Genomic DNA, 19,746 nt, shown 5'->3' on the forward strand with positions numbered 1-19,746 from the left:
TTATAAACATAATAAACAAAATGCAATCTTTGCAAAAATTTAAAAATATAAAAGTTGAAAAAATTAAAAATTAAAAAAAATATTTACACAAAATAAGGTGCATTAAAGTGTACAAATTGAAATGTACATAATATACATATATGGCCAGAATATGAATTAATTAACTTACGTGCTTGCAAGTTACTCAGCCTAGCAATAATATTTCATGATATAAAAATTCATGCAATTTTCTCCTTCTTTGAGACATTCAGAAAGCAAGCTTCCCTTAAATTTTAAAAGGGACTTAGTAATTGCTTTTGCCTTACTAAATGATTTGCTCATGGAATTCAAGTGCATGGGCTCTGATTGATGAAGCAAGTGAGCAGCTTCAAGAAAACAGTGGTATCTCATATTCTTGATGGTTCTGAAGATCACTACATGTGGGAGGACAAACTAAATGGTGACAATGACAGTGCTTGCTGTAGCAAAGACAGCATTCTTCTAGCTACATTTACCTAGCAGGTGGACAACAAAAACAGTGAATGAGATTCAAAGCAGGAAACCACAAAATAAAATATCTAACCAGTTAGTGTAATATTAATATTACGATGTATTCTTATTAGAATTTAGATTTTTTAAAATTAAACTGATATTGTGCTGGTAGTTTATTCATAGATACCTTTCATTTGTTTTGTTCTTAACTGTAACAACAACCTTCGGAAATTAAATTAGTAGTATAATTTCCGCTTCTTAGGTATTCATGTGATAAAATTAGGGAAAAAAATGAAGGAGGGGGGATACATAAGTAAATATGGTATCAACAGAAATAATTTTTAGCACGCATGGCTAAAGACAAACGAAGAAATTGAATTTTAAATGATTTTGGATATGCTGCATGCACTAACTAACATTTTGTAAATTTAACAAAAATAATTGCAATGTAAACAACAGACATAACAGCTATTAAGTACAATTATTCATTAGTCTAATGATTTCTTAACATCTAACAGTTTCATTCTTATTTATATGTAACTATTCGGTGCTCTGCATAATATTTTCACCACATGTTTTACTTTTCTGCTATAAGACAAGATGTGCCAAGCAATTTCTCCTGAAAGATATCAGCTCTTTTCAAATGAGATAAAATTTTTTCTAAAAATAAGAAATATATCTATTACTTTAGTTATTTCAATTAAAAAGATAGAATAGAATGAAATATTTAAAAATCTTTTTATTAATAATATTTACTTCGAAAACAAGGCAATGTTATAAGAGGACATTAACAACTTATTTAATATTGGCCAAGGCCAACTGGCAATGCTAGCACATGTTTGGCACTAGAAAATTGTTTGGTGCATGTCGTCGTAGAACAGAAGATTAATTAAACATCATGAATATTTTAAGAAGTACATATTTGCATACCAAGACTGGAACACACATTCACTATGCTAGGTAGCTTTGTTTCTTCCTTTTCATATACAACTGCATATTGATCTAAAGCTGTACTCTCAAATTCTTCATCAGCAGGTTCTTCCTATAGAAGAAATAAGCATGAAAGAAATTTCAGTGTAAAGGGGAAAAAAACACATTTTGCCATCAGCAAAACAAAAAATATTTTATTCTGTTAACCTGTGAATAAAATAAAACTAAACAATTTATCAATAAAAATTACAGTAAAGAATAATCAACATAAATGATGGAAAATTCACAGCTAAACTTCAGTTTGTAGCTAACTAATAAATACTTGATTATTTATTTATTTCTAAATGGTAAGAATACAGTTTCTATATTTATATGTTGCTATTATCTGAAGCTCATAAAATAATAAAACAAGTTGAGAAATCATTAAAATCTCAATAGCAGATGAAATAGTTATTGATATATTCAACGACAGTATTCATTCTTCAAAATTATTAATTTAATAAACAGTAGACTATTCTGTATTTCAGAATGGACATTAATATAGATGATATGTTTTGTAAAGTATTAACTAATAAACTTTTGTCAAATCTGGCAAGAGCTAGCTAATTCTTGGTATAACTAAGTCATTTCTTGTCAAATTTAATGATACACTCAATTTCCAGCTTTTCCCCCAATTCTTCTTATTCCATCATTGTATATCTATTAAAGATAAATACTTCTGTAATATTTCTATATCACTAAATTAGTTTATATATAATCTAACTGCATTAGAATGCTTGAAAATATAATTATAATCATGTTTCAGACATCAACAAATTTTTATCTCTAGAATGTTGATCATGATTCCAAATAAATGAAAGCAAGTATTGCATCAATAACTAGTCATTTATTATGTGTTTATTTCATAAATAAGACATAAGTGATATGCACTTATATTCCTTCATTATCAACAGAATTCCCCCCCTACTCTCTCTCTCTCAAAAAAAAAAAAAAAAAAAAAAAAAAAAATCCAGCAACAGAAATCACTATTCCAAATTACAGCACATCTGAAAATTAACAAATACAGTCAAAAGTCGTTAATTCGGACACCCATAATCCGGACCTCAAAGCTAAAAACTTTCTGCGCATGCGCCACGTTGACACATGCGCATAGGTGTTTACGCGTAAAAACTTTACGACTGCGCATATGTGTGTGCGCAAATGCAGAATACGTTTTCGTGTACGCATTTAATGTATAACGGATGGTATAAGCTAAAATTATCTAATTATCTATTTCAGTTGATGTTGATGATTGCGTTGTTCCTTAATCTTCGAATTGGATGCTGCTTATTATTTTTTGCAGACTGTAAGAGCAATTTTATAAAAGTAAACTTGAACTTTCGATTATGTCAAATAGAATTTCCGATGCTGGAGCTCCCAAAGGATCTACAAAACGAAAGTATGTTTCGATGTCCATCAAACAAAAAGTGGAACTGCTGCAAAAAATGGATAAAGACATGAAGAAGGTGACAGAGAGGTTAGTGAAAACGAAAAAATTTTGATTGACAAGTTAGTCGGTATTCTCGGCACCGCAATTACAGGACTCGAACAGCGGAACTTTGTAACTGAACAAGAAATTGTCTGTTTATGGAATTAAAGAGAAAGTATTATCACATAAAACGAAGCAGCTTTAACAACTTACATTGAATGAAATGTTTATTAAAGTAAACAAATAAATATTAAGCTTTTTTTTTTTGTAAATTTTGATACCCTTTAGATCATAATTGTTCTTTATTTCATAAATTACGGTTTCATATTTTTAATTTTAGAATTTCTGCATGCCATCTTACGAGATTTAAACTGATGATCTATAATCCGGAATCACCGAAGTCCCGACGAGTCCGGATTAACGACTTTTGACTGTATTACATTACTCATTGTTCATTAGTATAATACAATAGGAGAAAAGATGAAAAAAAAAATAAAAAATAAAAAAAAAAAAGGTGAAAGAATTTTTTTTCTTTCTTAGTCTTATTTTCTCCTCTCTTCTTCCCCCCTTTTTTTTGCATATATGAAAGACAGAGCAGAAAAACTGAAATTATAAGAAAGACAGTGGGAAGAAAACTTGCATAGTATAGCTTGTAAAGGTTTTCAGAGCAGGAAAAAGCCCACTTCAGCTGTTATCTTGGTTCCAATGCAAGCTCAGTGTGCTAACCATTTATATCTTGAAAGCACGTATGGGGGGATGCGATAATTCTTTAGAAACTCAAATTCATGTGGATCAATCAAAGCAGATGACAATCACATGAAGTGAAGGCCACTATAATTATGTAAGGTTTTCATAATGAAGCACACAATTATTAGCAAGTTATTGCCAGTGGAGACATCAATATCAGATAATATATAAAAACCAGTTTTAGTGAAATAAGGTGTTGTGAGACATGAACTATTATGATTTTTTTTTTTTTTTTCAAAATCTATATTCTAAACAACTGCTGTAAAATATATACTTAAGTTCATAAGATGTTTAGAATAAACAGCATATTTGGGCCAGATTTATCATTCGTTTCATCTTAAATTTTGGTTCTGAAATGTGTTGTATTCAGAAATGATGAATTTTCTGCAGCATATTTCAGATGGCCAGTTTTTTCATTATACTTTTTAATTTACAATATTTCTGCTAAAATGGAGGGGAAAAGATGAAAGCAAAGTAGTGAAGGGAAGGGGGAAAAAAATACCACTGAATAAATATTTATTTGTATTAAATGAACTAGTGTGACTACAACATTTAAAGTAAATAAATATTTACTCAGGAAATGGGGAGGGAAAAAACTTTCTATAACAATTTTTTAAATAAAAAGTTCCTAGAAATCAGTTCATTTCACTTCAAACCTGTTTCTATAGCTGAGGCTTCATTTTTTTTCAATACCTGCCACGATTACTTACATGGATGTTGTGAAATGAACTGAAGTGATAACTGGCTCGAGGCGCTGCTGTTCGTGACTTCAGCCTGTGTGCTGAGTGTTTCGAATGGATTGCTTGTAGACGGAACAAAACCTGATTTCGGAAGAGTGAGACTGTTTTGATGAAAATAAAGAATGGCTTATTAAGAATTTTTTTGTCTTTATTCATGCACCCAGCCTAGGGTAGAGGCAGCCCACAACTGAATGAACTGTTTTGAATATATTTGATTAATATATTTTCTGTGTTCTTCACAACAGTTGTTAACAATATCAGCATAACATCAAATTCCTAGAAAGCTTTCTGCTTACTACATAATTGTTAGTTTTACTTTGCTTTTCCATCACTTAAATTTACATTTGGGCTCTTTGCACAATATTATGCATAGATTTTCTATATCAAACATTTTTTAGTTTTTTACAGTATCAAACATTTTTTACAGTAGGATTTATAATTCAGGTTATTGAATGTTTATTCCTTTTACAAATTATTTATTTTTACTACACCACATTTAATGTTACAACAGAAGTTTTTTTTCTAATTACCGATTTTAAAAACTAACACCTACTTTTATTTCTATATTGGATTGCTTCATGTATTTTGGACTCAGTCTACTTAAATTGAAAATTATATTTTTTTTTTTTAGATTTTTAAGCTAATTTGCTTGTTTATGATTGTAATGCTGTAATTTTTAACCTGGCCTGTATGGTTTCAAAATTTATGTACATTTTATAAATTTATTTGAATATTTTATGATGTAATTTTACAATTTTTAAGACCACTTGTTTCAACCTGTAGGGGTGAACTGATGGAGATACAGATAACTGATTATTTTTCTTATGATTAATCTCTCTCTCTCTCACATACGTATGCACATATATACTACAGTGCAAAACTTAAGCAACGTTTTTCCACACACGACTTTGCTATTGCAGATTTTGAAAAGTCACTAGTGACTCTCTTTCATTTAAAGTTAAGCAATCAAACTATGCAGATAAATGATAAATGTGATTTTTATCACTCTAAATAACTCAATACTAGAGATTTTTAACATGCCTTGTTTCTTTATTTACTGTTTATCCGAAAAATATGATCATTTTGTTGCAAATAAGGAAAAGTTTCTAATTTACCTTTCTAAATCTGCTTTACAAAATATTTTAACTTTTACTCATTTTTATATAGATACAGGCAAGAAAAAGAAAAACTGGGAATTTAAATAATTTGATACAACATCCGAAGATTTATTAAGCATACTCATTCAAATAAAAAATGTGCTTTAGTTACAGGGAATTAAAAAGAATTGTGAAAAAAATTTAAATATTTTTTTCAGAGGCAGTAGTAATGATATTGGTTGCATTTAAAATAGCCTATATCACATATATAAAATGTCAACAAAATATCAACACATATAAAATAATATATGTTTCCTTTATAATAGCACAACCTTTCCACAACTGTGTAGAACAAGGATGTCAAACTCGCGGCCCACAACAAATATTTTTGCGGCCCGGCCAATATATCGGCAAATAATAATATATAATAATAAAATAACATATCGACGAAGAAAAAAATGAAATGTTTACTGCTAAGTAATTAACGATAATTTATTCAGTGTTGTTAGATTACTCACAGCGAGCTGACAAACACACACACACTACTTAAATTACAAATGCGTGTGAGTAGCTTGTGTTCAGCTACCTTCGGCTTTTAGGGGACACGTGCACTCAGAACTTGCATGCATCCCCTGATAGCCGAACTCATGGTCTTAGTTTTCCAATCATAGTTTTGTACGATATAGTGGTGCATGCATGTGCATGCACTTTGCTTTATTATTAATTATTATTTAATTCATATTGTTACGGATTTCATAGTTATTTATTTATTTAGTTTTTTTTATTTAGAATTGTAGTTAGATTTGCTTCATGTTGCCTTAGCAACGCAGACGATTTTTGAAAAGACAGCTAGCTGCGTTGGAAGGTTAAAAATAGAACAGCGCGTGCATTTAATACCTAATAAATAAATATCTCGTAATTGCTGTTGCCATCCACAAAAATTCAGATATTTATAGATGTTTCCAGTATATTCGAGAAATTAATTATAAAGCTTATAAAAGCCGAGAACAAACAATTCATCTCAGTAGTAGCTGTAGTTCTAGTGAACTGTTTGTTTACTTAATGCTGTGATTGATTTGTAGCGATTTCACTGTGAGATAGAATTAGTTTCTCTGTTTTGAATTGATTTTTGCTTTTCTATATAAATATATATATATGTTTATTATTGTATTATTCAAAATAAATCTTTGTTTTTATGAATATTGATTTTTTTTTTTTGCGGCCCGCCTAAACTTAAACCTTGTTTGTTTGGCCCAAGTGTACCTATGAGTTTGACATCCCTGGTGTAGAACTACAGAAAGACATGGATTTCAGTGTCATTTCCAAGAATACACAATTATAAAAATTGTGAAAAAAAAATACTTTTCTCTTAGCATATCTAAATTTGGCATATAATTGCACAACATTTATATCTTCTAAAATGTATAATTTATGATAGGAAAAAATTGAGAATATTAGGTCATTTTCCTACATTTATGTTAGTTGATAGGAAAGGAAATATAGTTGAATAAGTAGATAATAATAATTAAGCAGATAATTGAGGTTTTAAAATAAAAGCTGAAAAAAATCACAAATATAGCAACTTACTCAATAGTACAGAACAGAGTCCAACAAACATGATATTTGCTTGGGGGGGGGAAGCTGAAAAAACTCAAAATATAGCTACCTACTCAATAATACAGAACAGAGTCCAGCAAACATGAAATTTTATAAATTTCCTAATGGGAACAAAAGACTGCTTGAATGCGACTTCTCATCAGGGTACAGTGAAGGGAGGACAAGTTTCAGTGCATTGCACTGAAGTTTGAAAGTTTTAAAGTCTGGTTAGAATAGATTTAAGAGTGCCCCTTGGATTTGCGCTAAGTTGTAGCTATGTTGTTATTTCGTGGTTTACATGGTAAAATGGATGAATGTGGTAAGATTTATTTGAAGTTTCTGTACGACTCAGAACGAAAAAAGCATTAATTCACTGGTGTGTAAATACTTAGTAGCCATTATTAAGTGTCCTGTTTGTAGGAAGGAAATGCATATGGTCGAATGTCGGACAACATCAGCACTAGGGAGGATACTTTTGTGAATTTATGAGGTGATGGCAGTAACAGGTCTGGTTACACCATGGGAAAAAAGTGTATGAAAGTTTAAAAAAAAGGTTAGTCTATATTTTAGGGTGCACCTTGGATTATTGCCAAGTTGTTGTTTCATTTATGGTTGTAAGGATCCTAAGCGCAAATCAAGAGAAACACAAGTTCTGACATTAATGCCGGCCACTTCACCTGTTCAACCAACCGACCTCATTTAACCCTTTGATGCAAATGCTCTCAAAGTTTGACAACTGCTTATAACATTGTTGAGTACATCTTAAAGGCATCTTTCATACTCATCACTTGCCACACCTGGCCTTTTACACTCTACTAGCTGTCCACTTCCGACACGCATTGCATTACCCCACAATGTTGATTGGTTGTGCAAGTTTAATCATTTACAGAACTAGCCAAACCACATTTGTATGCTGTGTTTCGTAGTTGTTGTTTTTTCTGGTTGTGTATATGTAGACATTAAATGTTACTTTAACATAAACATTAGTCATTTACTAAAAGCATTTATTTAAATATTCTTATTACCTCCATATATAGTAAAATCAACAGAAGTGTGGCTAGAGTAGATTGAAGGGCACCCCTTGTATTATCGTGAAGTTGTTGTGTCATTTATGGTAACCTGAATAGTCGAATGTTACGGAAACCCTATTATGATGCAATCGGTTGCATGATTGCGGTGAATAACAACATGATTTGGAAAGAAAGCGGAAAAGAGCATTAATTGACTGGTGTGTAAATGAAGGTTTACGTAGTAGCCATTATTATTAAATGTCTTGTTTGTAGGAAGGAAATGCGTATGTCGAAAGTCGGGCGATAACGACGCTACGGAGGATATTTTTTTTACTCTTATTTTTGTGAATTTATGTGGCGATCAGTATACAGATTCTAGTTCAGATAATTTTAGTAAGTTTTTGGATGCTGTTAAGGAATTTTGTTTGACTGTAGACACATTAATTCATAAATAAGGTAAGTAGATATTTCCTTTGTGTAGTGCAAAGATGAATTTTCTTTTTTATGTTATTTCATTGTTTGATTTAAAATGTAGTTTATTGAGATGATATATTTTTGGTTGGTGGCTCCTTTGACTTTTTAAGTGAATATAGATCGATGTGTACATGGACAAAGTCAAGGGACTGCGCAATTTTCTGATGTTTTTTTAAGCGAAAATAGGTCAATGTGTACATGGGCACTGAGTTTGTGCAATTCTCTTGCTTGTTACGCCAATTATCCCATAAATATCTTTGCTAATAATAAATTGCACCCGTAAATATATTTCTACTATTTCTTTTTTAGTGCTATGCATTGCATTGAAATTTAAAATAAAAATATTTCAAGTGAAATTGAGAAGGTTAATTAAGACAGCACAACTTTTTGATAACTGACTGTATGACAGCAAAAAATTTCTTTTTTCAGGGCTATATTTTTTATTTCATATTGGTCTGGTTACACTGTGGGAAAAAAGTGTATTAAAGTTAAAAAAAAAGGTTAGTCTATATTTTAGGGTGCCCCTTGGATTATTGCCAAGTTGTTGTTTCATTTATGGTAACCTGAGTAGTTGAATGTTATGGAAACCCTATTATGACATGACTGGTTGTGTGATTGCGGTGAATTTGACTGATGGGAAAATATTTGTGAGGGCTTATTTCTGCGTTGGATGTCGGTTAGGAAGAATGTTACGTATTTTGTCCTTTACATAGTAAAATGGTTGCCAGTGGTAAACTGGGTGTCTGGTGGCATAGAGCGAGGGAGTGGAAGGCGGTTTTATTAGTTGGTTGAGTACAGAAGAAATGAAACTTTGCTAGATGTAATTCAATGGAATATTTTACCTGGAACAACGATCATATCCAACTGCTGGAAGTCATACGATTGTCTTTTTGATAATGGCTTTGTTCACTTCTCAGTAATTCATACAGTGACATTTAATGATTCAGTGATCCGGAAACTGGAGCTCATATCAATACTATCAGAGGTAAGTGGAGTGTAATAAAAAGGGATTTTCGGAAGAAATGTCACTGACAGTCTGGCACTACAAAGGATATTTTTTATTTTTATTTTTGTGAATTTATGTGGAGATGGCAGATTCTAGAAGTACACAGATTCTAGTTCAGATAATTTTAGAAAGTTTTTGGATGCTGTTAAAGAATTTTGTGTGCCACAGACTGAAGACACAGAAATTTTTAAATAATTAAGTCAATATTTCCTTTCAGTAGTGCGTAGATGAGATGTATTTCCTTTATGTTATTTCATTGTTTGATTTAAAATGCAGTTTATTGAGATTATGGCTCTAGTGTAGAACTGGGTGCTCCTTCGATTAGCGACAATTTTTTTTCAATTTTGACGATGAAAAAATGACTACAGGGTTTGTACACATTTCTGCACAGGGAAATTAAGTACTTTTAAGGACCATTAATGAAAAAAATTAAGGACCTATGAGCAAATAACAAATTAATAAATTCAATTAAAAATATTACCTATGCCTGAATTTCACTTATGTAATACCATCCAAAAAATAAAATAGATCCGTAATTAGGATGCATTATTATTAAACATAACTTAATTAACATAATTATTTATAAGTTTGAGCATACAATATACTTTACAAAATTTATCAAATAGCATTAAATATTTTACACTTATGATAGTTTGACATATTTGAAAGAAGATAAGTGACATTTTATTTACGTTTTACTAATAGTTAGTTTCATGTTGATTTTTTTTTAATGTCTCATTACTTGCTCAATCTAGAGGTTTAGTAAATAGTAGGTAGATTTCATGTCAAGCGTAATAGGTTAAAATAAAAAGTAAAGTCATAATCAGAATGATTTATAACAAAAGACTGGCTGTTATCACCGCTGCTCCTTGCCTAGAGAGAGACCTGCTGATCAGAACAAAACTGAAACTCCTGATGTGAGCCCGGTTGGCAAGTTTTGAAAGTTAGTTGGACTCTGTCTGTTGGAGTTAGTGTTGTAGCTCTGTGTAGAGTTCCAGGGGTTATAACTTAGTTAATATATTTTAAGGTTTCAATAAGCCACTATAACACCAGAGGTGACACTAAGTTGTTTTGCATTATTTTAGGTCTCAGATACGAAGAATTAGTTTTACATGAATTTTTACATTTTTGAGTTTTATCTTGTACCACGCTAAGGATTAACGAAAGGCAATAACTCACTTTAATATGCAGAGATAATTTTAAGGGTAAGCAGTTAATTATAAATAAATAAATTAGGTAGTTAGGTAACCTTAGTCATTATGGATTGTCTCAATCTCACTAGTTTCTGCGTGCTTTATCTCCTAACTTGTCAACCTCTCCACAATGTACCTATGAAGGTTTACTTGATCTGGTAAGAGTTAAGTAGTCCAAATACCCTCGACAACATGAAGCAAGTTATCGCTATGTCTCAAAGTAACTACAAAGTCAGACAAAGGTTTAAGCCTCTTTTATTTAAAAAGAACTTAAAAGCATGTTCTTATTCTAACCAAATCAGTTGCAGTTTGTGATGATAGAATTAAACAAGAACAGTCAAATTCGAATATAAAAATGTGGACTAGTGGTCAAAGACTATAAAATTTAATTTTAATTTAAGCTGGCTCAGTTACTCTATCGTCATAACAAATTCAAATGTCAGCAACGATAATGCAAAGACAAAAAGTTACAAATTTCAGAGCTGGCAGGAACTAATACAGTGAGCAAGCGGAGATTAAAAACACACTTCTGTCTTACATACCAAAATTCTCAGTCTAAAAACTGCCTAAGTGACTTGCATTCTGGGGAGGAAATAGAAACAGGAAGTTATAGTAAAGGCTAAAATTATAAACAACTGGGTAATTTACATAATAATACCTGTATATATATTTGAAGAATAATTTTCTTTTTCTGTATGTATTCGGTTTCTTTCTTCAACACGCTTCCTTTTCATTTTAGAATTTTTGGATTTAATTAAAGATTTCTGTTATTCTAAAAAACTAAATGCATTTAGAATGTATAGAAAAAGCTGCTAATTTTATTTCTTTGGTAATATGAACAATCAGAAGAAATATGAAATATATATGGTATATTGCAGAGCTGATGTGACAGAATTTTTAGAATTTAGTGACACACCGAGCAACAAAATCTAGATGGCAAAACTTTTAGAATTTAGAGCAGGCACTGGAAGCAGAATTTAAAAAGGCACTAGTCAGCAAAACGTAGGATCTACAGACATAAGTTTAATATTCCACGTGATTGCATCAGGTGGGAAAATGCCTAACATCAGACCTGTGTATGATGAATGCATTAAGACATATTAGATGAATCTTTTAAATTGCCAGTTTTCAATTTCTTTATTAATCAAAAAATTCCTGTCTATACTACCTGTCTACGTGATAAGATTAGAAGCGTTTTTAATATTTTCCATGCTTGTGTCTAGTGAAAAGTAGAAAATAAAGAAAAGATAAACATGTTAAAAAAAAAAGATTCTAGTATCAGAAGTAAAACACTCAAATATTATGTTTTCATTGATCTTCCAGATGTTCTCCAAAAAGTAAGAAATTCATTGCAAACTTTCTGTAAAATACATCCATTACATAATAATACCGTAGAGACATTTTTCATTTTGTCACATATTTCTAGAATCTTCTGGAATCGTGGATCTTGCCTTCAAATACTTCTATATTTTCCAAGCTGCATCCTTCAAGTTGCAATGTCTAATGTCCCAAAGAAAAATTACCCCTATCAATTTTGTAACAGCTAACAGCCAGAAATATTTTGGAAAAAAAAAATAAAAAAAAAAAAAAAAAAAAAAAAAAAAAAAAAAAAAAAACCACAGACAGAAAAAGTGTAAAATTAAATTTATAGAGAAGACATGCATATTCTGAGAATTCTGAGACAATTACATGAGAAAACTCTTATCATGAAAAAATTAAAAAGAAGATATTTTTAATTAATATGTTATTTTTTAAATATAATTTCAATATATTACCATGATTTTAATGAAATTTATCAATGTTACAATGTTTAAAAAAAATAACATATCGTCGAAAAATTCCCAGATCTTGGAATTAAAAATTTTCTATATAAACTGATCTTAAAAATAGCCAAAATGTTAATAAGTCGCCAAATTTATAGCCTTTAAATAAAAGAAATGACATCCCCAAAAGCGAAAAGTTGTTCAAGAGCTCTTCATTATAAAAAGTGAAATAATTTCAAAATACTTGTTTCATTTCTTGCTCAGAAACTCGAGTATCCCACCATTTATATTAGGAACAAATCATAATCCATCAGCGGCGTAGCCAGAGGTGGGCAAGAGGGGCCATCTGTCCCCGGGCGCAGAATCCAAAGGGTGCCAAACTGATGTTATGACATTTTAGAATTAAATGTTTTCCATCCTTGGCAAGCAGTAGGAGGCGCGAAACCTTCAGTTGTCCCTGGGTACTGAAAACCCTAGCTACGACTCTGTAATCCATTCAAATAACCATATTTATCAGTGAAACGCCAAAAATATACCTCCAAATTGGTAATTCACACTCAATGGCAGTCATAAAAACAGACAGAAATTTCACGATTAAAATTAAGGACCTTCTGGCGATTTTGGTCGAAATTAAGGACTTTTAAGGACCGTACGAACCCTGGAGTAGAAATAATCGATATGCACAATGCCAAAACTGGTAATTTGCCAAATTGAAACATAATAATGCATAACATCTACAATCTATAACATTTTTATTTAGTCAAGGTTAGTTAAACCATTGGATATTTCACAGTATGTTAGCAAATATTAGAAACAGGATTTAAATCTTTATTATTCATCTCACTAAGAAAACTTAACAACCGGAACCATGCATGTTACAGCAGTGTAAATAATTAAATGTGTAATAATATTGTGTAAATAAGTAAAATTTACATTTTTACTAATATACTCTGATATCGCAATACAGCCAGTTATCTAAAAAACATATACAGTCAAAAGTCGTTAATTCGGACACCCATAATCCGGAATGATCTATAATCCGGACCTCAAAGCTAAAAACATTCTGCGCATGCGCCGCGTTGGCACATGCACACAGGCGTTTTACGCGTACGCGCAAGACCTTGACTACTGCGCATATGCGTGTGCGCAAGTGCAGAATACGTTTTCGCCTGCGCGTTTAATGTATAACGGACGGTGTAAGCTAAATTTATCTAAATATCTATTTCAGTTAATGATTGCGTTGTTCCTTAATCTTCGAATTGGATCCCGCTTATTATTTTTTGCAGACTGTAAGAGCAATTTTATAAAAGTAAACTTGAACTTTCGATTATGTCATATAGAATTTCCGATGCTGGAACTTCCAAAGGATCTACAAAACGAAAGTATGTTTCGATGTCCAACAAACAAAAAGTGGAATTGCTGCAAAAAATGGATAAAGAAATGAAGAATGTGACAGAGAGGTTAGTGAAAATGAAAAAATTTCGATTGACAAGTTAGTCGGTATTCTCGGCACAGCAATTAACGGGACTTGAACAGGGGAACTTTGTAACTGAACAAGAAATTATGTCTGTTTATAGAATTAAAGAGAAAGTATTATCACATAAAACGAAGCAACTTAAACAACTTACATTGAAAGAAATGTTTAATAAAGTAAACAAAAAAATATTAAGCTTTTTTTTTTTTTTTTTTGTAAATTTTGATACCCTTTGGATCATAATTGTTCTTTATTTCATAAATTACGGTTTCATATTTTTAATTTTAGAATTTCTGCATGCCATCTGACGAGATTTAAACTGATGATCTATAATCCGGAAAAATCGATAATCCGGAATCGCCAAAGTCTCGACGAGTCCGGATTAACGACTTTTGACTGTATATATATATTAGAACATAAAATAGCATTATTTCTATTATACAGTAAAATCAAAATACTATTTTACCTTAATAGTAACTGGACAAACATCCAGGCTGGTCTTTGATTTTTCTGACATTTCAGATGATGCTCCAATTTGAAGTGCTTGATGCATATTATATAACACACAAGAACTATTTGTTGCTAATTTTAATTGCACTGGCAGACTGGCATTCAATTGAGCACAATTTTGCTGTGGAACCTTGAAACAAGATAACATTTTTAATAACATTGATATTGCACTATTTAAATTTAGACGAAAGTTACATATAGTGCTCCGCAATAAATAATAATGTAAATAAATATAGTATTATTACAGCAGCCTTAGCAAGAAATAGGAATTGGTGTATTTCAGTACAAAAATAATTTAATATCAATTTGTACTTATTATTATATTTAATCCAATTTTATAAGCAATTTATTAAAATAAACACATAGAAATATGCATAAAATCCATCTTAATCAGACAATGCATTCATCAGACATTTTCTAGTGGCCAAAATTCAGCAATTTCTGCCAGTAATGCATCAAACGTATGAATGAAAGTAGGAATGGAAGTAGGTAGGAGTAGAAAAGATAAGTCGTTGGGAAAAATATTTCTCTCAGAGAAAAAAAAAAAAAAAAAAAAAAATGGCAGAATTGGGCAAGGTTGTACTGTTACTTATAAAGCACCTAAGGCTCCTGCTAATGACAGACACAATCCTGCACTCCTTGCCGTGATCAAGTTTGTGGACGTATTCTGATGTTACTGTCAGATAAGCAAGATTTAAAACACTATACAGTCAAAAGTCGTTAATCTGGACTCGTCGGGACTTCGGCGACTCCGGATTATCGATCATCAGTTTAAATCTCGTAAGATGGCATGCAGAAATTCTAAAATTAAAAATATGAAACTGTAATTTATGAAATAAAGAACAATTATGATCTAAAGGGTATCAAAATTTACAAAAAAAAAAAAAAAAAAAAAAAAAAAGCTTAATATTTATTTGTTTACTTTATTAAACATTTCTTTCAATGAAAGTTGTTTAAGTTGCTTCGCTTTATGTGATAATACTTTCTCTTTAATTTTATAAACAGACATAATTTCTTGTTCAGTTACAAAGTCCCGCTGTTCAAGTCCCGTAATTGCGGTGCCGAGAATACCGACTAACTTGTCAATCGAAATTTTTTCGTTTTCACTAACCTCTCTGTCACCTTCATGTCTTTATCCATTTTTTGCAGCAATTCCACTTTTTGTTTGATGGACATCGAAACATACTTTCGTTTTGTAAACATACTTTGATCCTTTGGGAGCTCCAGCATCGGAAATTCTATTTGACATAATCGAAAATTCAAGTTTACTTTTATAAAATTGCTCTTACAGTCTGTAAAAAATAATAAGCCACATCCAATTCGATGATTAAGGAACAACGCAATCATCAACATTAACTGAAATAGATAATTTTAGCTTATACCGTCCGTAATACATTAAATGCGCAGGCGAAAACGTATTCTGCGCTTGCGCACACGCACATGCGCAGCCGTAAAGGTCTTACGCGCACGCGTAAACACCTATGCGCATGTGTCAATGCGGCGCATGCGCAGAAAGTTTTTAGCTTTGAGGTCTGGTTTATAGATCATTCCGGATTATGGGTGTCCGAATTAACAACTTTTGACTGTATTACCATGGCTCACATAATATCTGAACTAAACTCCCTAGATACGACTCCAAATGATGGTGGCCATACTCCTATACATTTTGCCATTTCCTGGTCCACAAGGAAGATTGAAAATAATAAGCATATTAAATATTTAGCAATAAAAAAGTAGGAAAGCTTTCACTAACTAATAAAAACTATAAATACATGTAAAACGTAAACAGGGTTTCATATACATTTCTGCACATTGAATTAGTCGTTAAGTACTTTCAAGCAGCACTGATGAAGAAGAAAAAATTAAGGACCTATTAACAAAGGGAATTGAATAAATAAAGCAATTATTTATAACCAAACTTTGCCAGCTCATTAACCACTGGAGACTAATAGATGCCATAGTTTGTTGTAGCTTTTAGGTATTTGAAAATATATTTTACAGCATTAGAGTGTACTTGGCAGCTAGGATTATAAACTAACCACATTTACAGCAAAAGCTATATCTGGACGTGTAGTGATAGCAAGAAACATCAGTGATACCATAGCTTCTCTGTGAGGAATCGCTTTTCCTTCTATTAACCCTCAGTTGGAGGGGCTGGCGTATGGTACAATTTTAGAGGGGCGGCATATGAAGTACGCCAGGTCATTTTTCGAGCCTCTGCTTCGTGTTTGAAACTATTTAATATTATACATGGCATTAATAAGGTGATTCGTCATAGTAAAAATGATATAAGAAAAAGAATAACAGAAAAAAAAGCAGTAAAGATGGAAACTACGAATTTTTAATTAATTCAAAAAGGTAGAAGCACTGAAAGTGTAATTTCCAGTGCTTCTACCTTTTTACCTAATTAAACAATTAATTTACCTTTATTAATTAATTTACCTTTCTACATAATTAAACAATATTCTGCATTATTTTCTCTATGAAAATTATAAGAACATAAATCAAATTTACAAATTATAAATATTCTGTAAAGAAAAGTTTGGTAAGTAATAAATTTCACAAATGAATAAAATTGAAAACCTTTTGCTATTTTAATTGTCCGATTGTCCCTGTTTACTGCAGCAGGGTTTGCAAAGTTGCACTGTCTTGCCCAGATGATTTTTGCAGGTAAACATAGAACACTCAGAATATTTTATGGTAGTGTAGTTATTCTTCATTCTACCGCACTCAGCGCAGCGTCCTTTGATCTTTATTGCAAGTGGTTCCTCGTCCCTTTCGGCTGTCTTGTCCACTTCTGTTGTTACCAGCCTTCTAATAATAGCTTTGGAATGCGACAGGAGAAATGGCATTTTCAGACGATTCTGAAGATGTAGTTTCATCAAAGATGTAGCTAGAGTTTTCAAAAAAATATTTTCTAAACTTGATGATTGCATCAGGTTTGGAGAAGTTCGAGAGCACTTGCAAATTTATGCCCGCTACGTTTAGCAGTGCAAAAAATATTGCCATTGCCCACCTCTGGGTTTTTCGAGCGACGGTGAAATTACTATAAAGTTGGTCTACGGTATCAACTCCGCCTTTACATTTGTTATAATCCAGGATTATTTGAGGTTTATTCGTTTCCTGGTCAATTTTGCATCATCGTGTAAAGTACTGAGCAGTATCCCACACTTATTTTTTTTCGTAGCATATGAAACAATTGTCATATCCTTTTGAAAACTAAACAGTGAACTGCCGACTTCTCTGGTTTTTGATGGCTGGAATTCATTTGGAATTTCCTTTTTATATTTTTTCAGCGTGCCCACAAGTGTTATACGTTTGGTAAGAAGATATCGAGTTAGCGGGTAGCTTGTATACCAATTATCGGTCGTCAGGTTACGGTTGGAACCTTCGTACGCACCAATTAGCCTTTTGACAATGTCAATACTTGAATTAGAAGCCTCGTAAGGTCCTGGGGGTTGATTGCCACAGTAAATTTCAAGCTTCAATGTATAAAACGTTCGTGAGACAACAACTGCAAAATTTTCAGACCATACTTCGCGGGCTTGTTGGGGATGAATTGAATAAAAGAGAACCTCTCGCGAAAGGGTTCCAACTTCTCGTCGATTGTGAGTTTGTCACCTGGTGTATAAAAGTTTTGACAGTTCTGATTGAAAGATTCAAAAAATTCTCTTAGTGCAGCAAGCTTATCAGTTTTTCTTCGCACATACCTTGTGCCTTTATCATCGAATCTAATAGCAGCACACAGGTTTCTGAATCGCTTGAGACCCATGACTCCTTGCAAAATTTCAATTCCAGTACCGTCTTTTGCACATGCTTCCTCCAAATTGAGTTTTGACAGTTTTTTGCATCCTAATAAGAATAAAATTCCTAAAATGGCCAACATTTCTGCTCTATTAGTATCATACATGCATCTCTTTGAGATGTTTTGGAGATTATCTGCAGTCCTGTTACAATTTGAGATAAATATTTGTATATTGTAAGATAGCATCAATCATATTTGTATTTATTATTTTCTGAAAAGCAGAAAGCTCATCATTTATATCGTCACAAGTTTTGGCACTTGGGCATATTTTTTTCATCAAATTTTTTTGAGGCCTTCTGGCGAATTTGCTCTTGAGGGGAACTTTATTCCACTTATAAGTTTCCTTTTCTTCTTTCAGAAACTTTCCTCCAACTTTCTTCTTTTTGTAAATTGTTTTTACAAAAAAGTCCTCATACTTTAAATCACTCATGTCATTTTCAATATCACTAAAATCGTCATTTGTTGGGGAAACATCATTTGAGGGAGGAAAATGAGGATGTTTAGAAACATTTCCCTCAATTTCTGAGTCACTTTCATGATCAGAATGTTCGATGACTTCCGATTCATTGACATCAAATGCGTTATCCAAATTGTCGGAGTCTTTATCAACCGAGACTCCTTCTAAAACGCGCAAATAATCTTCAGGAGGTACAATTTTCTTTCTGTACATACTTGGAGGAGCGGCGTACTGCGTTCGCCTACGCGACATGTTCACAATAACTGCTTTCGGAAGGAAGGCGAAAACCAGACTGACCAGAAATACCAGGTGCATTGCACTCATGGAATGTTTCTAAGAGGGTAGAGGAAGGGAGGAAGCTCAGGAAGAGGTTGTCTAAAAATTACAGCCCAAAAGATGACATTGGCGTACTCTGTACGCCGGCCCCTCCATTGCAGGGTTAATGGATTGGATTCTAATGACAGGATTGTACCAGAATCTGCAGCTACAGCATTAGAACTTGCTAATATAATATTTGAAGTGAAACCATTTCAGTGTAGACTTAAATAGCATTCTGAATAAATGAAGATTGAGCCATTTGCTTTAGAATAAAACATCCTGTTTCACAAATTGTTGCAACAAAACAAATGCTTCAAACTTCTTCCTCAGGTCATCTACAATTTCAAATAATATTTCCTGTTTCTCACAAAGCAATAAAGCATCATCCACATACAGAATTAAAAATACAGTACAAAATCTTTAATCTGGACTCGTCGGGACTTCAGCGATTCTGGATTATAGATCATCAATTTAAATCTGGTAAGATGGCATGCAGAATTATAAAATTAAAAATATGAAACCATAATTTATAAAATAAAGAGCAATTATGATCTAAAAGGTATCAAAATTTACAAAAAAAAAAAAAAAAAAAAAGCTTAATATTTAGTTGTTTACTTTATTAACCATTTCTTTCAATGTAAGTTTAAGTTGCTTCATTTTTCTGTGCTAATACTTTCCCTTTAATTC

The 19,746-nt window shown here is 31.9% G+C and overlaps 1 protein-coding gene across 3 annotated transcripts in view; it reads right to left on the minus strand.

Annotated features, from left to right (window-relative positions):
• Positions 1–19,746, minus strand: part of LOC118190800 (uncharacterized) — a 60,148-nt gene that overhangs the window by 30,810 nt on the left and 9,592 nt on the right. For all 3 annotated transcript variants that reach the window (XR_015040827.1, XM_085815756.1, XM_085815755.1), the window contains exons 2-3: positions 14,436–14,609; positions 1,402–1,513 (exon numbers count right to left, since the gene is read on the minus strand). Coding sequence is in view for 2 of the 3 variants with exons in the window: in XM_085815756.1 (XP_085671882.1) it covers positions 1,402–1,513; positions 14,436–14,609 (286 nt within the window). In the remaining variant the exon portion in view is untranslated. The remainder of the gene's footprint in view (positions 1–1,401; positions 1,514–14,435; positions 14,610–19,746) is intronic.

The sequence above is a fragment of the Stegodyphus dumicola genome, chromosome 4 (genome assembly GCF_044657685.1).
Source record: "Stegodyphus dumicola isolate Sdum_Otavi_A_Nest chromosome 4, ASM4465768v1".
Taxonomy (NCBI): Eukaryota; Metazoa; Arthropoda; class Arachnida; order Araneae; family Eresidae; genus Stegodyphus; species Stegodyphus dumicola.